The following is a 25,905-nucleotide window of genomic DNA, read 5'->3' as shown; positions in this document are numbered from 1 at the left end:
TAGTGCATCACTTAGTTCTCTAATTTTCCCCTCATACTCCTGCATTTTTTTATCTCTTTTTCTCAGCTTCTTCTTTTTCTCAGCTTCTTCTTTTTCCTTAATTTTATCTTCTAGTTCACCTATTCTCTCCTCTGCCTCTTCAATCTGAGCCGTGGTTGTCTCCATTTTATTTTGCAGATCATTAATAGCATTTTTTAGCTCCTCCTGCCTGTTCCTTAGTCCCTTGATCTCTGTAGCAAGAGATTCTCTGCTGTCCTCTATACTGTTTTCAAGCCCAGCGATTAATTTTATGACTATTATTCTAAATTCACTTTCTGTTATATTGTTTCAATCCTTTTTGATCAGTTCGTTAGCTGTTGTTATTTCCTGGAGATTCTTTTGAGGGGAATTCTTCCATTTCGTCATTTTCGATAGTCCCTGGAGTGGTGCGGACCTGCAGGGCACTTCCCCTGTGCTGTCTTGAATAACTTGGTTGGTGGGCGGGGCCGCAGTCTGACCCGATGTCTGCCCCCAGCCCACTGCTGGGGCCACAGTCAAACCGGTGTGTACTTTCTCTTCCCCTCTCCTAGGGGCAGGATTCACTGTGGGGTGGTGTGGCCCCTGTCTGGGGTACTTGCACACTGCCAGGCTTGTGGTGCTCGGGATCTGGCGTATTAGCTGGGGTGGATCACCAAGTGCACAGGGGCAGGAGGGGTAGGCTCAGCTCACTTTTCCTTCAGAGATCCGCTTCTGGAGGGGCCCTGTGGCACCGGGAGGGAGTCAGACCCGCCGGAGGGATGAATCCACAGAAACACAGCATTCGGTGTTTGCGAGGTGCAAGCAAGTTCCCTGACAGGAACTGGTTCCCTTGGGGTTTTGGCTGGGGGATGGGCGAGGGAGATGGCGCTGGCCAGCGCCTTTGTTCCCCTCCATGCTGCGCTCTGTTGTCCAGGACTCAACAACTCTCCCTCCCGTTGTCCTCCACCCCTCCCGTTCTCTGAGCAGAGCTGTTTACTTATAACCTTCCAGATGTTAAGTCCCGCTGGCTGACAGAACCCACGCATTCCGGCCCCTCTGCTTTTCAAGCCAGACTCCGGGGCTCTGCTTGGCCAGCAGGCTGCCCCTCCGCCCCAGCTCCCTCCCGCCAGTCCGTGCAGCGCGCACCACCTCTCCGCCCTTCCTACCCTCTTCCGTGGGCCTCTCATCTGTGCTTGGCTTGGGAGAATCCGTTCTGCTAGTCTTCTGGCGATTTTCTGGGTTATTTAGGCAGGTGTGGGTGGAATCTAAGTGATCCGCAGGACGCGGTGACCCCAGCATCCTCCTATGCCGCCATCTTCCCTATACCTGAATTTTTGACTGCACAGGGTGTTGGTGCTCCTAACCCCCACGTTGTTCATGTGTCTACTATATGTAAGTATATTCTTGCATATACTGTAGTATTTTATGACTGGTTGATAATTTATTTTTAATAATGTAGTACGGAGAATGGGCCTCCAAATAGATACCCTTTGCTGGTGTTGCAAAAATTTGTCAAGTTCCATGACTTTGCTCTGTATTTTTCTTTCCTGGACCTTCTAGTCTATGTCCTAAGAACCTGTGGTATGATGGAGATAGTAGAAGGTTGAGCTGGTAGATACGGTTATTATTCTTTTGGCATATCCATGAGTTAGGGCTCCAGATGTTATTTTACCAGGTGGTTTCATAGAAACAATTTGTGATAGTAATTAGTCATAACTAAACCTTAAAACTATCTTAAAAAACATGTCTGACTGTTAATCTCTAGGAGGCCTATCTACACTTCCCAACTACGTGCAGCTACTTTAATCATTAAAATTAGATAAAATTTAAAATTAAGTTCTTCAGTCATACTAGCCACATTTTAAATGCCTAATAGTTACATGTAGTGTATTGGGCAGCCCAGTCAGAGAACGTTTTCATCATCACAGAATGTTCTTTTGGACAGTATTGGACTGTATGGACCTGGAAATTCACTCTACTGATACTATAGGGAATTGTTTGATTTAGAACTATCTCTGTTTTGGCATCCTTCACAAAGTGGTAAAGTAATCTGAAGAATAGAATGTATATCCAAACCTCTTTGTATTTCAGTTTTTTTTTCTGTACATCTCGACATTAATTTTTTTCAGCTCTGTTATCCTGTGGTTCTGTCACTCATTGCCTTCACACTGCTATCTAAGTGAGGTTTACACTAGACATTAGCATTCCTCCTGCTACTTGTATATAAAGTTGTCCTCCCATTTTATAACAGCTTCATTGAGATATAATTTATATACCATAAAATTGACCCATTGATTGTTTTTATGGTGACTTTTTTGGATTTAAAAAGTTGTACTACCATCACACTATCTAAATTCATAACATTTTCATCACCCCGAGAAGATACTTTGTATAGTCACTCCCCTTTGCCTGTCCTCCCGTTCCCCCCACCCGCAACCACTGGTCTGCTGTGTTTCTGTGGATTTTCCCATTGTGGATATTTCATATAAGTAGAATAGTGTCTAAGTTTTTATGTGAACCTGTGGTTCCCTTAAGTGTATATACCTAGGAGTAGAAGTGCTAGATCACATGGTAATTCTTTGTTTAGTATTTTAAGGAACTGCTTGTTGTCCATTATGACTACCATTTTCTATTCCCACCAGCAATGTATGAGAGTTCCAGTGTCAGCACATCTTCACACTTGTTACTGTTTGTCTTATTTTTATTGCCGTCCTGGTGGATATGAAGTGGTATCTCATTGTGATTTGGATTTGCATTTTCCTGATAACTAATATTGAGTATCTTTTCATGCGATTATTAGCAATTTGTATATCTTCTTTCAAGAAGTGTGTGTTCAAGGCCTTTACCCATTTTAAATTGGGTTTTCCTTTCTTATTGTTGAGTTGTAAGAATTCCTTATATATCTGGTATACATGTATATAAGGTGTACGAGTCTTTTATCACATAGAGGATTTGCAAGTATTTTCCCCCATTCTGTAGATTGCCTTCACTTTCTCTGGTGTCCTTTGAAGCATAAAAGTTTGCATTTTTACATCCCATGTATTTATTTTTTTTCTTTAGTTGTGTTTCTGGTGTCACTATTAAAACTAGCACCTAACCCATGGCCACAAAGATTTACTCCTATGTTTTCATCTAAGTGTTACGTAGATTAAGCTTTTACACTTCAGTCTGTGATCCATTTTGAGTTACTTTTTTGTGTAGGCTCTGATGTAGAGAGTCCAGCTTCATTCTTATGCATGTGGATGTCGAGTTGTCCCAGTGCCATTTGTTATAAAGACTTGTACTTGTTGAGTTGTCTTGGCAGTCTTGTCAAAAATCAGTTGCCCACAAATGTAAGGGTTTATTTCTGAACTCTAAATTCTTTTCCATTGATCCGTACATCTATCCTTATGCCAGCACCATGCAGTATTGATTAACTGTAGCTTTGTAGTAAATTTTGAAATTGTTAAGAGAACTCCAGTTTTGTTCTTTTTTCAACACTGTGTTGGTTATTCTTGGTCCCTTGCATTTACATGTGAATTTTAGATACAGCTTGTCAATTGAAAGAAAAATGCAATTGGGATTTTGATAGGGATTACCCTGAATCTATTGATCAGTTTGAGGAGTATTTCCGCCTTAACAGTATTGTTTGGATCCATGAACATGAGATGATTTTTCCATTTATTTAGGTCATCTTTAATTTTTTTCAGTGGTGTTTTGTGGTTTTCAGCGTACGTGTCTCGAGCTTCTTTTGTTAAATTTATTCCTGTTTATGATTTAAGTAGTTACAATGTATTTGTGATTGGAATCTATTCCAAATGGAATTTTCTCCTCCATTTCATTTTCACATCGTACACTGAGTGTGTGTAGAAATACTCTACACTTTTGTACACTGACCTTGTATCCTGCAGCCTTAGCTCTGCTTATTAGCTCTTAGAGGTTTTCTTATGTGCAGGGGGTTCCCTACCCCCTTTCTAACTCCATGTTTCTTATAGGTGATTCTAGAGAACTTATGATGTATTGTGACTTAGGAGGAAAACTTTTTTTCTTGCCCTAGGAATCGTAGCTGTAGGGTACATCAATGAAGCTATTGATGAAGGGAATGCTTTGAAAACTTTAGATACTCTGCTCTTACCTACTGCTAAGATCAAAGATGTGGATCCAGACTGCGCCCAGCACTACCAGGATGTTTTATACCATGCTAAAATGCAGAAACTCATGGTGAGTCTTAGTAGGTTTGTTGCTTTTAAATTTACAGACTGGGTGGGGGGAGAACGGCTGAGAGGGAGGATTTTCTTGATTTGTTTTGCCTACGGCTTATGAGATACTCTTCCTACAATTGCCTGTGGACCAAAATGGAAATAATAGGGCTATTTTTATCCTGGTGTCAAACATGAGCAGGAAGCTGGCTCCAGAGCTAATCACTGCTTTTACTTTAACTAAAACCTCACTGATGGGTGAGTTCTTGTTCAGATTCCAATTCATTCGCTATTTACTGAGCACATACTGTATACATAGTGTACTGGATAGTGTGTGGTAGAGGGAAAAAGGGTAGAAGGAACGCATGACATTTGAAGATCTCTGTCCTTCTTAAGATGCTTAGAAATGGAGGTAGTGGGCATTCTTATATAGGAGTTAAATAACAGTAGAGGTGAGTATGTGACACAGTGTGAAAACAAGGTATGCACTGAGTACTTCAGAGACCATGGATTTTTGTGGGCTAGAATCCTAAGAGGAGTGGACAGGGAGAGAGAACAGGAGCTGCCCCTGGAAGGGAAGGAGGAGCTGGTTAGGTGGGCGGAAAGCAGGATGGTGCAGGCTGGGAATACAGTGCTGGGCAGGTGTGAGCCTGGTTTGTTCTCAGCACAGGAAGAGACTGACCTGGCCACAGTCCCTTTGAAGAGCACAGGATTTTTTCCATGCTGCAGAGCTTAGACTGGTGTTAGGAGGTGTTCCACAGATACTGGCCAGTGTTGGAAGGGTGCTGAGTGGTGAAGCTTATGATCTGTTCCTTGAGAGTGAGAGAGAGATGCTCCCTGGAACCGACCCCACTCATAGATGCCATGTCTCCAGCTGCAAGCCAAAACCTCAAGGAGTGGAGGTCTTCTCTGTATAGGTGTTTACAACCCAGAAACTGCCTCATCTGAATCAGGAACAGCATCTTTGATTAGAACAAACATTTATTGAGCACCTGTTGTTTGCCAGGCATGATACTCCGTATTTGTATGCATATTTTCTCATATAATCCTCATAATAATCCATAACAGCCATGTGGGTTAAATGTCCTTATCATCACTTACAGATAATGAAACTTAGGCTAAGTAATGTATCCAGAACTATCCAAAAAGTAATGAGTTCTGCAACTATGCCCTGGTCCATTGGATTCAGAAACCTGTATTATAAAGGCAGAGGGAAGGGGATGTTTATTGTTGCATTGTAATAACAAAAGACCCCAAACAATATAAATATCCTTCAAGAGAGGCCCAGTTAAGTAAGTTGCAGTATATCCATATAGTGGAAATACTCTGTGGTCGTCAAAAAAATTGAGTGAATCTATATTGGATAATCTTCAATATGTATATTGTTAAGTAACAAAAAAAAAAAATGTTTCCACGTGCCTGAAAATGGGATACACACCCATAATAAACATACTCTTGCATGTGCATAAATTATTTCCAGAAGGAAACACCTGGAAGGTGAACTAGAAGTCTGGTGTAGATGGGAGACTTCTTTGTTTTCTCTGTTTTTGTGCTGTTGGGATTTTACTTTCTTAGAGAGTACATGTATTACATGATGAATGTTTCTAAACTTAAAAAAAAAATGTAAACAACTCACAAAGGGCCAAGTGGTAACTTAGTTTGTGGAATAGGACCTACTGCCCCGGCTGAGGTGTTCCCCCTTCAAGGCAGCTCATTTTGATGCAAGGTATTAGCAATTATTTTGGCATAATGTAGTCTCCAGCAGCATAGGGAAGTGTTGACTCTGGCAAAGAGAAGTGAGTGGTGAGGGAAGAAGAAAATAAATTTTTAATATAAACTCTGTACCATGTATTACCTATGCAAAAGTATTTTTAATAAAAATTAAAGTGTATATCTTTTTATGTATGTGCATATTTATTTACATTTATATGTTACATACATATGCACATATAATCGTATGTACTACTGAACTGCCTCATTAAAGGTGAATAAAAACATCCCTCCAAGGCGGGGACTTTTGTACTGTTAACCTTCTGATGGGGATGGCAGCAGCCTTGCCGTACCCCCTGTGCTTTAGGGGTGCCCTCACATTATTTATCTTCATTTGACCCTCACAGCAGCTGTGTGGCTGGTTGCCCTTTCATCTGATGGAAAGGAACGGGACTGGTCAATAAATAGCGGGCCAGCGAATAGGAGAGTGAAACTGAAACCCAAGCCTTGTGCCCCCACACCCCATGGAGGGGAGAATGGGTCTCTGCCTGCCATCCCCACTGATGGAGCCAAGACTGTGGCCCGAGGCACACTTGTCAGCATTGGAAGATACAGTTACTTGCTTTGGAGACAGACAGGCACCATTCCAATATTGGCTTTGTCAAAATAACCAGAGATTTTAGTCAAGTCCCTTGAATTCTCTTTACTTCCATTTCCACACGTGTAAAATGGATATAATAGTGCCTATCTTACAGGATCATGGTGAGGGGTTAAGAGTAACATACAGATGTAATAAAGTGTATTTGGATGTTCACGTACTTATATTTCTATAGATTATATTAACATGTAATCATATATAATTATATTGTGAACATACACATGTGTTTGAGTGTTCAGCATTTTGCATGGAGCTTGACACCCCCAAAAAATACTGAAATAATGTAGCTAATATTATTGTGGGTGCCAGCGGTTGCCCAGGTAAGGGCTGAGTGATGTCTGTGTCACAAAGTCCTTGCTAGACACACACAAATTGTTGCATCCACAAACCGCACGTGGGATCTTCTGGGTACAGGATAGAGATAGACCTAGGTTCCTCTCTGCCCACAGCCACATGCGGTTTGTCCTTGACTCCACAAATCTTTCATAGGCAGGCTATGCAAGTCCCTTCCAGAGCATTCCAATCTGATAGCTTTAGGTCAAGATGGAGTGCCGTGGGACCTCACCAGGACACTTAGAAGCCTTTGCTGGGTGTCTCCACTTTGCCATCTGTCTGTCAGGCTTGCTTCCTAAGTGTAAGAGCAGCAGCTTTAGTAATGGAAATAGAGCATTAAATATGAGCCCAAGGATCTGGGTTCTAGCTCAGGCTGGAATTAAACTGCTTCGGCCTATAAAATGAGGAGCCTGAATTGTATTGGCAAGAGCTAACAGATTTAAAACATTACCAAGCAATGAAACAGTTCCAAGCAATGAATATGATTTGGTTTAATTGCTATTTTTAAACACCATTTTCTTTTTCTGCCCATTAATTTTGAAACTTTTTTTTTCTCTGCCTGTTTTTTCCCTGGGGAAAAAAACTGATTCTTTGCTTATTTGATGAGGTCTATGTGTGTGTGTATGTGTGTCTGTGTGGGTTTTTTTTGTTTTGTTTTTTGTTTTTGAGAGAGAGAGTGGGGGGAGAGAGAATATTAAGAAGACTCCACGCCCAGCAGGAGTTGATCTCATGACCCTGAGATCCTGACCTGGCCAAAATCAAAAGTCAGACACTTAACTGACTGAGTTACCGAGGTGCCCCATCTGTGTGTGTTTTTTAACATTTGTGGTTTGGATGCTTGGAAGTTGCGGTTGTGTTTTGATGGAGATAATTCTGTGCCTTGCCTTCCCGAGATCTGGCCTTGAAAATAATAGAAAAAAAATTATATTACTAGTATTGCCAGTATAAAGTAAAGCTTGTGCGAAAACATACAGCTGTTAAAGATCACATTGGAGGGGCTCTGGGTGGCTCAGTCGGTTGAGCGTCTGACTCTTGATATCGGCTCAGGTCATGATCCCAGGATCATAGGATTGAGCCCTGCATTGGGCTCCATGCTGAGCATGGAAACTGCTTAAGATTCTATCCCCCCCCCCCCCCCACTTCATGTGTTCTCCCTCTCTCTCTAAAATAAAAAGAATTTTTAAAAACGATGACAATGGATAACATCTGCATGGAACAGATGGCCAGTTTTATCAAAGGTTGAGGACAGGGATTTAAGCTGGTGAGAATTCTTGCTCCTCATTAATAGTATTTCAAGTGTAACCTTGTGTAGAAACCAAATTCCTTTTGTCTCAGGGTAAAGGCTGGGTAATGCGCATGTTGGCACATACTTAGCAGAAAACACACTTTGTTCACCAGAGGCAGTGAATTGTGAGCTATTTTAAAATTGAAGGCTTTCCTTGAGACTTTATGAATTAGATGCCCAAAAACATTCTGTTTTGCTATATATATATTTACTGCACAAGAGTTGTGTGCTTTTAACAAGTGAATATTACTACATTTTTCTCTTATGTGAAACTGTATTACACATGATGGCTTTATTTGCAGAAACCAATTACTTTCATTGAAGTTTCTGTCATCTTAAAACTTATTTTAGGTTTCTTTTTAAATTTTTTTTTTTCTTCAAGTAATCTGTGTACCCAACGTGGGGCTGAGAGAAAGGGAGACTCAGAATCTGAAGCAGGCCCCAGGCTCTGAACTGTCAGCACAGAGCCCAACACAGGGCTGGAACTCCTGGACCGTGAGGTCATTACCTGAGCCAAAGTCCGCTTAACCGACTGAGACCCCCAGACACCCCCCCCTTTCTTTTAATTTTTTTAATGTTTTGTTATTTTGAACTTTTAAATGATTTTTTTTTTAATGTTTATTTATTTTTGAGACAGAGAGAGACAGAGCATGAACGGGGGAGGGGCAGAGAGAGAGGGAGACACAGAAGCGGAAGCAGGCTCCAGGCTCTGAGCCATCAGCCCAGAGCCTGACGCGGGGCTCGAACCCACGGACCGTGAGATCATGACCTGAGCTGAAGTCGGAGGCTTAACCAACTGAGCCACCCAGGCGCCCAAAACTTTTAAATGATTTTATGAGTGTGTTCTAGCTTATGTCTTTTTTTTTTTTTTTTACATGCCCAACCAAAAAATAATGTCCCTTGTCATACAAGGTACCTTGCCTTCTCAGTAACAATTGAATGGGCTTTCATACTGCTTTGCTGCTTTGAGATTTTATTCATTCACTCAGCAACATGTTATACAGAGCATGGATCTGGGCCCCACAAACCCTGAGAAGACTTGGGTCTACAGGAGACTAAAGAAGGGAGAGGAGTAGCCCCTTCTTTACTATACAGGGTGTTTAATAAGTATTTATGAAATTAATATTTGTATATAAATGTCAAAAATACAAGAAAGGGAGATGAGAAAAATGAACTTCTAGCTTGAGAATGGTCCATTGAAGACTTTAAGAGATGGAAAGAATTAAGGCAAACATGTTAAAAACAGCTTTACAGTTAGAGAAGCAAGAGCAAAAAGGAGAAGTCAAGATTATAGCAAATCAAGAAGCTTGGCTGGTGCCTACTTTGCAGGCAAGGTTTATTGGGAAGTAAAGTTGGAAAATTATCTCTGAATGTCAGGCTAAAGATTTATAACTTACTCCAAAACAGTGAACAATCATTGGCACTGTGTGAGCTGGGATTTTTGAGTGATGTGTTCAGTATGATCTGAGGAAGATTAATCTGGCAATGGCCAGTGAAATAGAATAGGCTGGCAGTGAAAAGAATGGTTAGAAGGCAAATGTGGGACTAAGGTAATGGCCCCTAGTGATAACAATCACTTCGAGTGAGCTGATGAGGGACCACCTGTGTGAGAGTTGGAGAAGGAAGACGAATCAAAAATGACGCCAAACACTGAGAACTGAGATCTTAGCTTCTCCCTGTGCTTCGCCCTTGTCCCACCTCCTCCTCCAGGACATGTAGGGTTGAAACCTACTGGAAGTAGGGAAGATGGAGAATTAAAGGTCTTGAAGTACCATCAGGCAAGTGTGTCAGTTGCCCTAAAGATGATGATATCTTTTCTTCTGCACTGACACTCTTAAAATCCTGAAAAAGTATTAAAATAAAAAAGTGCTTTTGTAGTGTTTTATTTTGAGGCAGTATTTCTTAGGAGCTCAAGAATGGAGTTAGAGGGTAGAACCCTCTGCACTAGGCATGTATCGTCCCAAGAAGGTGTGTTTTCACAGATGGCGTTCCTTGTTCTCTAAGGTGATTTCACCATTGTAAGATAAACAGTGGAGTGATCTATGATTTTTGACATAAGAAAATAAAGGAGTGGATCTAGGCAACTATTCAGGCTCCCAAGGCACAAAGCTATGAGATAGACAAAATATAAGCCATCAGTGTTGTTGTAGTAGTAGTTAGCGTGGTGAATGATGAGTATAATATTGCTTGGAGCAAAGCAAATGGTAAAAATCAGAAGAATGAGGAGACTCGCCTTAACATACCACAACCATCTGTGATCATATGCATTAAGCGTCCGAATGATGGCTGTGTAGCAGTAGATAATGACCACAAAGGGAATTAAGAATCCAAAGAACGCCAAGGATATGAAGTAGTAGAGTTGGAAGGGTGATGAGGACTCGCATGTGTTGTGGACATCATGGCAAGTGGTGATGTCCTGCTGGACAAGGTAATATTCCTGCTTCAGGATGAAGAATGGCAGCATGTATAAGAAAACCGTTGCCCACACCAGTCCACATGTCAGCAGGGTGTAGGTACGCTTGGGCAGACCTCGGTATGTGAAAGGATGGACAATGGCTAGGTAGCGGCTGATACTAATGCAGGCGAGGAGCAGAATGGAGCAGTACATGTTGCCATAGAAGATGACTGTGGTGGCCCGGCACATCACCTCTCCAAATACCCAGTTGTTCCCATTGAGGTGGTAAGCTATCTTAAAGGGCAGTGTGATGCAAAAAAGAAAGTCTGCCATGGCCAGGTTGGTGTAGAAGATGTTCATACAGATGGATCTGGTCCTGAAGAGGAGCATCCACAGGGTCACCGCATTGGCTGGCACACCTACTACAAACACCAGGATGTAGATGGCTGGTATCAGTTTGGTACTTAAGGAGCTGCTCAGGTACCCCATGGTAGCATTATTCACGTGGAGATTTGAAACCCTTTCTTCTGGGCAGTTAATTTTTACAGTTGTGGTAGTTCCTGTCCAGCCTTCTATGGCAGAAAGGGGGAATTCTTCAAAAGAATTTGGGGGAGCCCCACGGAAGGTCTTAATAGGTAAGGTTGGTTTTGCCAAGTTGTGTACTTCATTTTCCATGCCTGTAACTGAGAAGAAGTATTAATATGAATTATTGCTGAGCCCATGGCTGTGGTTCAGGACACAATGAAACTAAAAGTTTTATCTACATAGTTTCTGTAGTTGTAGAATTTAGGTTCATTTTTATTTTCGCAAATCCCTATAAATCTGGTAAGTAGCAGGAATGCATTTAGTATATATATCGTATGCCCCAGCACTGTGCTAGCCCATGCAGGAGCAAAAACTAGATGGCAACTCCTTGCAGGCAGGAAGTTTATAATACCGTTGGCAAGAGCAATAATAGCACATCAAACCATTATAGACCAATATCATATTGGCTGTAAATTGTATAGACATTCAGACAGTGGTTAACAGATTTAAATGTTGGAGCAGAATGTCAAGGAAGAGGTAAAGATGAGCAAGGTTCATAGATGAAATTTAATAGATGAATAAGATACATGGGCTGGCATGGGATCTGGCAATGTCAGATAAGTTAATTTGACAAATGTTTATTGCATGTTATATGCCAGTGGTACAGTGTTAGACTCTGTCCCTGTCTTCAAACTGTCAGACCAGTGGAAAGGGTGCACAAAAACTCATTGTCTTAAGCTAATAAGGTGTGTGAAAGAAGATGACAGGGTAGGTTACAGATGAAAGGGTAGGATACAGCCAAATCTCTGAAAGACCTTTAACTAGAAAAAAACTCGAAAGAAATCATGTTTCCGTTCTCAGATGCTGGGCTTAGGCACATACAAAATTGTGAACAGAGGCGTGGCCATTATAGTAGACAGCGATGGCCTCACAAGATTCCACCTGCTAATGCCTGGACCCTTTGAATATGTTATTTTATGTGCAAAAGGGACTTTGCAGATGTGATTCAGGATCTTCAGATGGCATGAGTATCCTGGATTGGCTAGGTGCGTCAGATGTAATCATAAGACTCCTTATAAGAGGGAGGCAAGGGAGTCAATATCAGATATTTTAAAATGCTGTGCTGTGCTGGCATTGAGGATGAAAAGAGGAGCCATAAACCAAGAATGCAAGCAGCTTCTAGAAGCTAAAAAAAACAAAAGACAAGAAAATAACTTATGCCCCAGAGCCTCCAGAATGAACACAGCCCTGCTGACATCTTGACTTCAGGACTTGTGACCTCCGGAAGTATCATCTGTATTGTTTTAAGCCACTACAATTGTGGTAATTTGTTGCAGCACCAATAGCATACTAATATAACTGTGATCTGGTTTATATTTAAGATGACTTGGGTGACAGTGTAGAGACTGAAAAGGGAAGAAATTAGAGGCAAGGGGGACTGATCTGGAGCCTACTGTAGTCATTGAAACTCAAGATGGAGAGTAACGATCTAGAGCAATGGCAGCAGAAAGGCGAAGTGAACCCTGGAAACTGATGGCAGCTTAGAGGGACTTGGCATCCAGTTGGCTTTGGTGGCAATGAGGGAGAGGCAGGAGGCAAAAATGACTAGGAGGCGTCTACTCTAGATGATTTTGGGGAAGAAGATGGGACAAATGACAAGCATAGAGGAGACAAAGGAAGAAAAATGAAAAGAGGGGAATAGAGAATATAGTCCATAATGTATTAACATTGTATGGTAACAAGTGGTAATTACACTTACGAGATAATGTATAGAATTGTCCAATCACTATGTTGTGCACTTGAAGCCAATGTAACATTGTATGGCAACTCTATTTCCATTTAAAAAACCAAGGAAAAATTCAGAAATGGAACAAAAAGGAATAGAGATGCAACCACTACATACTATAAATTATACTATATATTGGGCATTCATTGGCATGCTAATTTTAATCCTAATTCATGCAAGAGCAATTTCAAAAACACAGTAGACCTTACTCCTCAAACCTGTTTCTCATTATATAATTTTTCCGTAAATCTTTGACACGTACATAAAGTGGATTCTCTCAGATTTCTAAGATGGACTTTAATGCCTAATATAAACCTCATACTTACCAATTTAAAATGCCATTGTTCTGCCAGTTACGTCTTTTCACATGACTTCTGAATTCCTACGTGTTGAGCACTTGGGGTTAGTGTTTAGTAACCTGGTTCTCATTCAAAGCCAGTTTCTCTTCCTGCTTTAATCTCTAGCAGTTCGCCCCCAGGTGAAATTGAAGCCTTCCTCATAACCTTGAGATTGCACAAACTGAATTCAGTGTATAAAACAGAGTATTGCCTGAACAAGTAGGGACAGGGAGGTGGTGTTAAGGTGTCGTTTAAAGGAAGATAGATTAACGAAAAAGAAAGAAATATCTGGGAAGTGTTCTCTGCCTGTGTTTAGATGTGAACTTTGAGGATGGGGTTGGGTGACACTTGGATTCAGCCACACACATCCTTCTCTTCATTCTCGCATTTTGAAAAATGCTTAAATTTGATGTTACCCAAAGAGAAATGCCTTGAGAATTAGGCCCAAAGCTGGAAAATGGTGGCTGAAGAACATGCTGTGCAAGTTATTTCCTTTCAAGATCTGATAAGAGAGTTGTTGAAATGAAGTGTTTGTCAGTTTTCAGAAAATTCCTGTGGTTGAGCAAGACATGGTGCCTAAAAACATGGTAAACAGTGGCTGTGAAAAAGCCTCGATTCCTTTTTCCATGAGAATTCCAGATCTGGCTTGACTTGAGTAAGTCTTTTAGTGCCTAGAGTCTGGTGTGCTTTCAAAATAGTACTCATTGTTAAATTTGACATATTTTTCAATTTGTTTGGATTCTTAATACAGGCTTCCGTTTGGCATAGTGTTTCTAAAATGTTTTTACTCTGGGCAAAGGCCTTGGAAAGGGACTGATCCAAGGGGACCAGACTTCAGCCTCTAGACGATGGGGTTTTTTTACTCATTTCTCCCCCACCCCATGGAAGAAAGCAAATGCCCTGCTTCTTACTTTGTCGCCTTTAAATGCCCCCTGTTCACTTGCACCAAACTCCACCAGCACCTTGAAGGAGCCCCCTTCTGCTGCATTTGGGTTCACCCCTACCCAGAACGCTCACTCCTCGTGAATCCCACACCCACTGCTCCTCTGAATGCTTAGTACTCTCCCACAACCACCTTGGCGATTTCACCTGCCTGTTGAAGCAGCATTCCTCTATAGAGGTTTAGTTTTGTTAATTTTTTATTTTTTCTGTCTCATCGTTGTCCCTCACCCCAGCTTTCCTGCTCCAAACAATGTTGGCTGGAGAGTGACCTAACAGCAGAAGAGTTGTGGATACAGATAGCGCAAATTGGTTTATTTTGGAGTAAGCAGGAGGTGACAGGCTAACATTGGGTTGAGTGAAATAAGAAACACATTAAGAGTTGAATAATAGTATTTGGGAGATCTCATTTCTAAAAACTAAAAGATCATGTGACTGTAAGGAGAACTCCATGGTAAAGTCATTAAGAAACAGTAACCTGTTAGCATTACTTACTGGAGGACCACTCATTCTTTCTGGTACTGTTCTTGTTTTCCCTACTTGTGGCCCAAGACAAGGTATAAACATAGGAATTTTGAAAATCTCTTGAAAAAGTGCTGTCTTGCCGAATCAGAGGAAATTCTTAGAAGATCAGAATCTTGTCACAATGAAGTTTGATCCGTGACTTCATTATAGGAGTTAAAATCTTGACTATGCCACAGGTTTTTAAATCTAAGCAGAGAACACTGGTCTTCGACAAGGTCTGAACAGAGCAAACAAACTATAGCTATTTCCTTCCAAGATGCTGCCTTTTCATAACAAACCTCAAACTCTGCCTTTCAGGTTGCAGATTGTGTGAAGCGCGAAGAAAATTAGTTCCGTTTGCCCTTGTAACACAAACCACCACCCCCCGACCTACCCCGTATGAAAAGAGCTTACCGCTTTGACAAAAAGTGGGCGACAGAAGCATTACTCCAGCAGCTACAAAGATGAGGGCTTTCATCTTGGTGACCTGAGTCCCGTTTCTCAAATGTTATTAAACGTGTAAAATTAGGGAGCACAGCTTCCCCTCGGTTTCGTGTGTGAACAGCAAAGGGAACCCTTGTTCTCACCGTAGAGCGTGCTGTCTGTCGCATGCTCCGCAGACTGGGAAGCTTGCCCAGGGCCTCTGGAGGGGAAGGGTGTGACAGTGCTCATGTTGCAGGCTGCGTGACTCAGGCTGAGTCTCTGAACACGTTACTTTATTCCTGGAGCAAATCATTTAACTCTTACCCACCCCTAACAGTTCCTTCTGCGTAGATGCTCTAATTCCCACCCCGTATACTTTGACATGTTGAAAAAATGCAGGTAGTACACAGTGAGTGCTTACAGAAGTAAGCTGAACATAGAGGCCGAGCAGCAGTTAGTTTTGACTGTCCTATATCTCATTTTTATCCATTTAAAAAACACGGTGCCAGAGTGTGATGTCTACTGAATAACTGAGCTATCAGAAATTAGCCTTTCCTGAATCCTCTCTTTCAAACTTTAATTCTTAAACCCATTACATAATTATAAATGAAATGAGTTACAGAAAACAAACTTTTTTTAGGAAGCTAAATTAAGACTATGGTAACTTTGAAAATTCTCCATCAGTGTCACATTGTTCTGAATTTGCCATCACTGTTTGGCCATACTTGGTTTTAGGGTGTTTTGTTTTGCCATAATTCAACATATTCTGAGCTCTTCGTTAACTACAGAGTCAGGTAACAGTGGGGTGTGGAGGGGTGTTAAATAATAAAATCATGATACAACATTAAAATGCAGAGGACTCTGTTTATTCCATGGTTATTGGTGAGCAGGTCTACAATAAACATTTTTTTTAAAATGTGAAATGTCCATAACATAAAATTTACCATCTTAATCATTATGTAGTGCCCAACTCAGTAGTGTTTGGGACAGCCACACCGTTGTGCAACGTATAAGCTTTTATGGATAATTATATCCCGGAGGATATGGTTTAATATGTAGTATAAATGAAACTGCATTGTGACAGATTTTTCTGTACTTAACACAACTTAAGGTTAAACCCTTAGCCAAACAGTCCTAACAGCATGTTGCATATAAAATGCAGCAAGAATCAGAAAATGCAGATTTGGTGTGAGACTTACAGGCTGAGGGATAAGCCAGGAAGGAATTGATCTGTGTAAACTTTTCACATCATGATTAAATTTCATCACACCAAGAGTTTTACAATCAAAAATTACTAGTACTTCAGCTACATAATATATGTTAACAGAAGCTGAAATTGAAAGCTATTTTATTGCAGAAATAGCCAAAATGCCATAAAATATTGAAAAGGTACTTTTTGTTGAATTAAAATATTCTAGGACTCATCTGAATTCAGGAATTTGTCACTTGATTTGCAGATGGCCTGCTTTCTCTTTACTTGATCCATTTGTCACTCAGATGTTGAACCTGGCTATGTAGCTTGAGGTAGAGCCCTGACCATCCTATAAATAAATTTCCAGTCTTGTAGCAAGCAATTTAAAAGGAGATCTTAAACCGCTAGGGCTTGGTTTTTACTCTTGGTTTTACATTTAACTCTAGCATCCTTTGGTGTAATGAGTCATGATATAAACTGTTGACTTAAATCCATTTGGTTTGTAAACTTTGCCTTATGAAACAAACACTTTAAGCTTTTAAGTGGGATTTAACTTCCTTTTCATCTGGGTCAAAGTTTGTATGGTGCATCTTCTACAATGGTAAGTTACGAAAGAATTTGGTAAATACTCTTCAAAAAAACTGAAAGAGACATAAATGAACTTGTATGGAACTTAGTCTTTAGGCTAGTCCTGGGAGGAGTGTTTGGGTTCTCTTTGGCCTTGGGAACAAATAGTTCCTACTCCCCTGTCTCTTCATTCTTCCTGTAGTCTTCAACTTCCTATCATGCTTCTTGTTTGATTCCTTCACATCCATTCTTTCAAGAAATGGAGATCTTGCTACAAGTAACCATACCCATGTGGCAGATCTGCCTAGAGATGATTGTGGAAGCAGGAGCCAAGCCTTCCATGATGGTCTCCATTAGCCCAGATATTACAGGATGAAGTGATAGATTCTTTGTCTTACTTTCAGAGTGCTTTCCGCATACATTATCTCAAGTTAGTCTAAGAGGGAAATAGCTTTGAAGCCTTGCAGAGGAGCAGGTGGATGTCATTTCTCCTTCCTGCAAACCATCCATCATGAGTCCTGAATGATGGAGCAAGTTCTCCATGGTTCTGATGAGCTACTTGCTGTTCATCACAGGCTTGCCTTAGGATTTAGTACGTGACACTTATTACTACACATGGGCAAGTGTCCCCATTGTTGAAAATTGAATGCCTCAGGGTGCCTGGGCTCAGGTCATGATCTCAAGATTTGTGGGATTGAGCCCTGCGTCAGGCTTTGTGCTGACAGTGCGGAACCTGCTTGGGATCACCCCTCTCCCTCCCTCTCTCTGCCTCTGCTCATGCCCCTGCATGTGCTTTCTCTCTCTCAAAATAAATAAACTTAAAAAAAAATAAATTGAATGTCTCATCTTCCCTGAAAAATATTTAATTTCTCCTGATAACACTTACTTGTAATCTCTGGCAAGTTTATGTAATCTTGGGCAGTTGGTTTCTGGAAGTCCCATTTAATTACTATATAGTAGCACCATATTTTTAATATGGTAGTCAGAATCAACCGAGAAGTAAAAAAAAAAAAAAATGGGGTCACCTGGGTGGCTCAGTCAGTGGAGCATCCAGCTTTTAATTTCAATTCAGGTCATGATCCCGAGGACATGGAATCTAGCCCCATGTCACTCTCCATACTGAGTGTGGAGCCTGCTTAAGATTCTCTCTCCCGCTCTGCCCCTCTCCCTCACTCATGTACATGCTCTGTCTCTCTTTAAAATATAACCAAAAATAAAATAAAATCACTTTAAAAGTAAAAAAAAAAAGGTAGATAATTTAGTGCCTTTTTATTGCTATTATCACTTCCATTCTGAAGCTGTCCTTAGCTCCAAGTATTTCTTCCCCCTGCAATTAACCCCTACTATAATCATTTCTTGACTATTTCTAGATCATGTGTCTACAGCCATTATCGCTCTGATCACATTGTATTATAATTATTTTTTATGTAAATCTATCTTTTCTACTAAGTTGTTAGCTCCTTGAGGGCAGCCACCATGTTTTTGTATGGGTCTTTTGTTTTTGTCTCTGTGTCTGGTAAATGCCAAGTATCATTGTGTTTCCCTCAAATTTAAAGTTTCCTCTGGTACCTTGGCCACCTTGGGAACACAGTTAGTGATTAAGGGAGAGCGTATTCAGAGGCGGCTTTTCTGGAGGAGGTGACATTTGAATTAAGCCCTGAACGGTAAGAAAGAATCCACAGCCACACAGCTGGAGAACATTAGGGTCTGAAGGAGGCTGGTGTGCAGGTCTGAGACAGGGAGTAGAGGAGTGTGAAGGGCAGCCAGAGGAGTCAGCAGGCCTGCATCATTAGATCCCCACGGTCCCTGGGAAGGGGAGTTACATTTTCCCCTAACTGCAGAGGAAATCTGTGGAGGAGTTCCAACACAGGGATCATCCGGTTCTTTATAAAGGACCACCATGGGAGAGGGCAGTCTTGGAAAAAACACAAACCAATAGACGAATGCACCTAAGTGGGGGATGGGGTTTGGAATTGGGCGTTATTTCATTAATAGTCTATACAGTCTATGACAGTGCTTGGTAGTTGGTAAGAGTCTGTGGGAACTGTAATAAATGGGCTCCTGAAAAGCAGTTATAAATTCTGTTTCATCATCATTCCCTGTTCTTTCTTTTATTCTATGACCCTATTCCCAGGACTCTGAGATTGTTTCCAAAGTCCTTTGGCTGGATGAGATACAGCATGCGGTCGATGAGGCCAACATGGACAAGGACAAAGCAAAACAATGTAAGTCCTCACCTCCTTTTGCTGGCTCAGTGAACCTTGCTGGTTATGCCACTGATTTTTTATGTTTATAACTGTATAGCTTTAGTTTCTGAAAAGATTTGGACTCTTAGAAATTTTAGTTGTTGAGTATATATACAAAAAGATCTATTGGTGGTGGCACTATTTTCAGTGATTAGGTGCTATCTCTAGCAAAATCTAAGGATTCTGGTACAAAATCCAGAAAGCAAAAAAAATGGTTACTGAACTCTCAAATTTCTAGTTTAATCAAGCCCTTTTTTACCTTTTTTAAAAATGTTTATTTATTTTTTTAATTTACATCCAAGTCAGCGTATAGTGCAACAATGATTTCAGGAGTAGATTCCTTAGTGCCCCTTACCCATTTAGCCCATCCTCCCTCCCACAACCCCTCCAGTAACCCTCTGTTTGTTCTCCATATTTAAGAGTCTCTTCTGTTTTGTCCCCCTCCCTGTTTTTATATTATTTTTGTTTCCCTTCCCTTATGTTCATCTGTTTTGTCTCTTGAAGTCCTCCTGTGAGTGAAGTCATATGATATTTGTCTTTCTGTGACTAATTTTGCTTAGCACAATACCCTCCAGTTCCATCCACGTAGTTGCAAATGGCAAGATTTCATTCTTTTTGAATACCGAGTAATACTCTGTTGTGTATATATACCACATCTTTATCCATTCATCTATCGATGGGTATTTGAAGCCCTTTTTTTATCTTGACCCTTAAGAAACTTGCCCAATCTGCTTAATAAATACCTATGCTCCCTTCTATGCCTTCCATTGTATTAGTCCAGATTTGCCAGAGAAACAGAACCAAATATATACTTTTCTCTGGAGAACTAAATATGTAGTCATATATCTGTGTGTGTGCGTGCATATGTACAAGTGCATGTGCATGCAGATAAATAGTTGTTTCTCTGGAAAGTATGTAGTATCTGTATACACACACATACATAGAGAAAGAGACGGAGATTTACTCTAAGGAACTGGCTCATGTACTTGCAAAAAGACTGGCAGTCCAAAATCTGTGGGCAGGCCACAGAGGCCAGGTGGCAGCACTTAACCACCAAAGGTGAGTGGGTGTGGTTACTGTCATGGAGAGCAGAGTCAAAGCAGTAATCAGAATGATCTGACAGACCTGTGGGATTGGCTAATTGACTGTGGTGTCCCTAAATATGATTTAAACAGTTTACTAAATTCATTCTTGATTTGTACAAGTGGAAGAAGAATTCTAGGTCAAATGCGGAAGTATAATTTGAGTAATGACAGCAAAAATCATGGCCCCTAAGTCAATTCCCATACTTAAGCCATTTACAAACCAAGAACCCCTTAAGTGAAGAGGAGACCAGGTCCACTTGAGAACAGAGTGCTACAGTCAAAAGTTTATACTGTTCATCTTTATTCGAGGCTTCCCCTAAAGAGAGCTGCAATTTTTTACCATGGTGGCTGTATTGAGGGGAAAGGATGCAATCAGACGTTCCAGGGATTACAGCACACTGGCTCTGAAACTGACACTAATTGCAGGAAACCCCAAATGTCACTGTGGTCCACCAACCAGAGTAAGGGCTCATGGAGCTCAGGTGATCAGTGGAGTCTTAGCTCAGGTCTTTCTCCCAGCGAGTCCTCAAACCGACGTGCAATTATTCCCCCAGGTCTAGGGTGCATAATTGAGATAGATGTACTAGGCAACTAGCAGAATCCCCTCATTGGCTCAAACGATTTAATTTTAGTTTTATTCTAAGACTCATAGACGAATAGTAGGAAAATTCACATGGAAATCTAAAGTAGCTTCAAGATCGATATACTAACACTCTACATGTACAAATAATCTACCGAAAGTAAGACTTCTGAAAGTGCTGTTCCTTAACCTATTTGCAGCATAACTAGGACGTATCCTATTGTATCAGGTCATAGAATGCTGTCGAGACACCTTAGTCTTCTTGCCCCCAAAGATTGGCTTTTCAACTTTGGAAGCATCTGTGGGGAACATCTGGTTTTTATTTCCTTAGCCTGGAAAATTATGTACATTTCTCCAACCTGAACTTATACCCTCAGGATCTTTGAAGTCTTTCCATTCTAGCACTCTAATCCTTAAGAAAAAATAAAATAAATTTGAGACGGGTTCGTAAGAGATTTAGATTTAAACGTAAAACTGAAGGAAGCCATAGTTTAAAGAAACACTTTTAAAGAAATTAGATTGTAACATTGGCACTCAGCCTGAAAGGGTTACAGTTTTGCTCTTAGAAGTCAAACCAATTTAGAAATCATTTTATTCATGTTCTTCCTACATTTGGCCTGCAGATGAGAAGCTGTTCCTTGTTTTACATTGAGATTCATTGTTGTGTTGACTGTGTAAGAGGCTTTCTCAAATATGTGACTGTGTACTCCAGATGTACACATTTAAAATCCTGTCTTCTGCCTCTGTCCTGTGTCTCAGAAGAGTTGATATAGTTTCTTCTATGATACATAACACCAAAAAGATGTTCTGAAGTAAAACCATCTATATTCTAACAATGAGATGAGAATTTTCCAGTTTTTCAAAAAAAAGAGTTTAATCTTCCCTTTAAAAGCATTCATCCTTTGTATGATAAGACTTGAAACAGATTTTGGTTTCGTGTTGTAAGCATCTAACCCACTCCCAGATAATTTGGTACAAGAAAGTGCTGCCCTATAGGTTTTACCACAGGCAAGACTGAAAGGACACCGTAACTCAAGTCTCCTTCACTTGGGTTTCTTGCTTTCTAAAAGTAGGTTTGTCTCTACTTTTGACTCCATAGAGCAAAATTCCCCAGCTTTCTTCCATTATTGTTCCCTAAGGAATCTTTTTTTTTTTTTAATTTTTTTTAACGTTTATTTATTTTTGAGACAGAGACAGAGCATGAACAGGGGAGGGTCAGAGAGAGGGAGACATAGAATCTGAAACAGGCTCCAGGCTCTGAACTGACAGCACAGAGCCCGACGCGGGGCTCAAACTCACGGACCGCGAGATCATGACCTGAGCCAAAGTCGGCCGCTTAACCGACTGAGCCACCCAGGCGCCCCTAAGGAATCTTTTTAGATAGATTTTCCCTAATTATTTTTCACCATGGAATTTTAATACCACAGATATATTGAATCTGTTTTTATACCATATGTAGATCTGTGCTGATACATAAAAAGATTTCTCACCCTCTCCCCCACAAGAGCCATTTTTTGCCCCACTGGAGGTTATTTCACCTCTAAGTGCATAGCTTAGAGAAAGCCTGCCGATGTATGGCTTAAGATGCAACACAAACATTTCTTTCAGATCTTTTAGGAGACTTATGGGAGATTTCGTCATTTGTTCCTTACCACAAACATACCTGACTTTATGTAGACCATTTATTTGACATCTTCAATTATCTGGAACTAAACGGCATCCCATGGATTAAGCAAAAACACAATCAAAGTACATGTCTCAAAGTCTTTGTCCTGGAACTGATTTACTCTGCTCATTGGGAATCTCTTGGGCAGACACTTAGAACCTTTGTATTCTTATATTAGGCTTAACACTAATATGTTTGGTTGTGTCCCTTCCCAACTCAGAGTACATCAGAAGCTACGAATTACCAGGCAATTAGGTGATTGGGCTGCTCTCTGCAAGCACATAGCAGCAAGAAGAAATAGCTGGTGGGGACCGGAGGCGGGGGAAACTAAAAAGCATAAGAGTCTGAGGCCATTCAGTGCAGGAACAAAGAAGCCCAAGCAGCTTCTTAGTATTTAACAATACTAAAATAATCACTGTATTGTAGCAGAGGATGACAGGAAGGGCTCTTCTAGCAGCTCTCAGCAAACATTAAGCACCTACTGTGTACCAGGGATTATGGATAAAATGATGAGCAGCGTAGAGACTGTTCTCTTAGGGTATTCTCCAAGGGTTTAGATTTTCATGGGAAAATTAATGGTTCTGTTAAGATGAGTAGTAAGCTTCAGTTACCTGGAAGATTCACCTGTGGACCCACTGCTTGCATATCAATATTCAATGGTAAATCACATTTCCATATCCAAGAAATTTGTGCCTTTCTTATACCCATCTTTTTAAAAAAAATTTTTAAGTTTATTTATTTTGAGCGAGGGAGGGGCGAAGAGAGAGAATCCTAAGCAGGCTCCTCCCTGTCAGCAGAGTCCGATGTGAGGATCGAACTCACGAACTGTGAAACCAGGGCCTGGGCTGAAACCAGGAGTCGATGCTTAACTGACTGAGCTACCCAGGCACCCCTATAATACCCATCTTTTAAGGAACATGGCATTTTACTGGGTTAGATGAAGCTGTCAGGTGTAATTCATGAGAGGATTCTTTGTCATTTGCTTGTTCCTTCTGCTCCTCTGAGACCACAAAGTTCTCAAACAACCAGTACCACATTTGTCCCATCCTAGAAAACTTTTCTGGAAAAGAGGAAAGGCGGACTGTTTATCCATTCTTATTAGCTCCTGTAAGCACAAGAGCATACTGCTGTATCTTTTGTTCTGCAACAGTTGAATTTTGCTATGGAAGTTCTCCTTGATTCTTTATGTGCTCCTCCAGATTTGCATCACTTTGGTTCCAGATTGTTGAAAGTCAGACTCCATTTTTCTCGCCCCTTCAGTGTTCATGTTTGTATGCACATACATGCATAATTTAATGACACCAATATGCCAGTTAGCATTTGTATGGTAAAGTTTTGTGTGTGGGGGGGGGGGGGTGTTTATAAAAATGTATATCCATTTCTCCTCATTTCATCAAAACCTTCTGTCCACAAAGCATTTTAACCTGGTTTCTTCCATTGTTGTTCTAGGTTTCTAACTCAGTGCATTTATAGTTTGTAAAAACAGTACTTTCATTGGTTGGGCCAGAATATTCTTGGCTGGGAATGAAATGGATAGTAAAGAACTCACCATGTTAACTTTCTTTAGGTAACCAAGAGTTCACTGTAGCTTGATTTATAGGGAGAAGCAGAAATTTAAAATGGAATAAAATGCTTTCTAAGTCTAAATGGGTTCCAGAATTAAGTTTCTGGACTTGAGTACATATGTCCATCAGCCCTACCTGTTGCTTTCCTAGAATATTTGAAGTATACTAGCACTATACAAGAGACTATCAGGATTTTTTATATATTCTAAAATAAATAAATGTCTTCATAAAACAAGTTCTCAAATACTGATGGATGACCTATTGGAGGGCTGCATATCTACTGCATTTACCACACCCTTATGGATTAGTACAGTGAGTGGAACCTAGTGCCTTCCCACCACACGAGAGTAGCCTGGAAATGCTGTAATTTTTAATAAACTGTGCTCCTGTGGGATCTTGTTCTTCCTACAACCTAAACCGGTAGGTGAGTTGGTGACAGTCATGGGTATTTGTGGTACTAACTCTGAAAAGGATATAAAGGTTTAATTCCAATGCATTACTGGAAAAGGCTGAATTACATCTCACCTTTGCACACCACTAGAGTAAGTAGCAGATAACCAGTAACAGAAACTTTGTTCTCATTGTGCAGGGGTTACCCTGGTCATCGATGTCAATCAGTGTTTGGAGAAAGAAAAGCCATGTGATATTTTGTCTCATTTGAAGTCTTCTGTGTCTAATACAAATGACATAATCCCTGAATGTGCTGACAGGTATTATGATGCCCTTGCGAAGGCAAAAGAGCACAAATCTAAAAGTGGTAAGCTTTCTAGTCATTTGGCACTGACTAAATATCATTTCGAATATGATGCTGTCTTACACCAATATGTATTGTATTGACTTTAAGACAATTATTGCTTTCGTATGAACATTTCTAAAATATTTTTTTGCATTGGAAAAAATTTTTACATGTGTTTTTCTTTTTTTGTTTTTTGGAAAAGTCTGATTAACTTGGTGGCTATGCATGGGTGACATCATAAACTTGAGAAAAGACAGCATTTAAGGAGAATTTGCTTTATCTAATGCTTGCTTGTTGATCCATTTCTCCAGGGATAGGAAACTGATTTTTTTACAAATATTTGTCTCTCTCATTTTTGAAACGAATGGTACATGATTGTGTAATATTTAATAGGAGTAAGTTTGAAAACGTGGAATAAAATGCAGTGACACTGGTTTCCAAGGGCCCAGCTCAATAACCTTGGCAAATATTTATGCCTGTTCAATCCAACGGTAGACCATGATGTGTTAACTTTGTAAAGTATCGTTGAGATCATGAGTCTAATAGTCATTTTTTAGATTTAGAAACTTACATTCATGAGATTTTGGTCAGAAGGAGACTCTGCCAAACCAGAAGAGGTTAATTTTTGAGAGTCAGTGCACCATTCCTTTAGTAAATTGATACCAAGCACTTCACATCCCATCAGAGATCAAGGTATGTCCTGATTCGCAGGCTGGTGTCGATTTACACATCACAGGTCATGTACTTTGCATCTTCAGGAAACTGGCCTGAGAAGTGGAATTGGAGAAAAAAAGGTTTTCTTAGTTCAACTGGAGGTCTTTCCCGTGGCACCCTATGCACTTGGTGGATTTCCAACTCGGAGTTTGCACCCTTGAATTCAGCAAGTTGCCCGTTAATGAAACATGCAGAAGGCTATTGGTCATTCTTTCTTACCTGGCATCTGATCACCCTTGAGCCTCTCTCTGTTCCCTTCACATATTTTCGTCCGGAGTCGCTGTAGTGTCCTCTGCCTCTTCCTTTATGGGGAAAGAGTTGCACAACAGTGTTAATGCCGGGGTTCGTTTCAGTTTCAAATCCATCCTGGCCTAAGCCTAATTTATCTTCTACTTGCCTCCACTTCCCATGTGCCATATTCTGGTGCATACTGTCTTAAATCCCCAAATTGCCAATTCAGAAACCTAGGAGTTATCTTAGATT

General features: G+C 40.6%; 2 protein-coding genes across 5 annotated transcripts in view; one reads left to right on the top strand and one right to left on the bottom strand.

Moving 5' to 3' along the window:
- Positions 1-25,905, top strand: part of IQGAP2 (IQ motif containing GTPase activating protein 2) — a 293,312-nt gene that overhangs the window by 200,196 nt on the left and 67,211 nt on the right. For all 3 annotated transcript variants that reach the window (XM_019462972.2, XM_019462973.2, XM_019462975.2), the window contains 3 exons: positions 4,034-4,197; positions 18,965-19,055; positions 24,562-24,729. In XM_019462972.2, the coding sequence (XP_019318517.2) occupies positions 4,034-4,197; positions 18,965-19,055; positions 24,562-24,729 (423 nt within the window). The remainder of the gene's footprint in view (positions 1-4,033; positions 4,198-18,964; positions 19,056-24,561; positions 24,730-25,905) is intronic.
- Positions 9,118-15,247, bottom strand: F2RL2 (coagulation factor II thrombin receptor like 2). 2 transcript variants are annotated; one of them, XM_019462977.2, is made up of 2 exons: positions 15,063-15,247; positions 9,118-11,233 (listed from the first exon to the last, which is right to left on the bottom strand). In XM_019462977.2, exons 1-2 carry the CDS (start codon positions 15,124-15,126, stop codon positions 10,161-10,163), a joined length of 1,137 nt encoding a protein of 378 aa, XP_019318522.1. In that variant the 5' UTR covers positions 15,127-15,247; the 3' UTR covers positions 9,118-10,160. The 2 variants fall into 2 exon arrangements, with proteins under 2 accessions (XP_019318522.1, XP_019318521.1); XM_019462976.2 differs by having other exon boundaries at positions 9,118-11,239; positions 15,063-15,246.

This window comes from Panthera pardus, unplaced genomic scaffold, assembly GCF_024362965.1.
Source record: "Panthera pardus isolate Hobbes unplaced genomic scaffold, ASM2436296v1 HiC_scaffold_2, whole genome shotgun sequence".
In the NCBI taxonomy this organism is placed as follows: domain Eukaryota; kingdom Metazoa; phylum Chordata; class Mammalia; order Carnivora; family Felidae; genus Panthera; species Panthera pardus.
This window is presented reverse-complemented; position numbering and strand designations above follow the sequence as displayed.

Bases quoted from the DNA above. Each gene is read 5' to 3' on its own strand.
- F2RL2 (XM_019462976.2), bottom strand. From the start codon at position 15,126: ATGAAAGCCCTCATCTTTGTAGCTGCTGGAGTAATGCTTCTGTCGCCC. The intron at 11,240-15,062 runs GTAAGCTCTTTT...ACTTCTTCTCAG, and splicing joins GCCCACTTTTTGTCAAAGCG to TTACAGGCATGGAAAATGAA.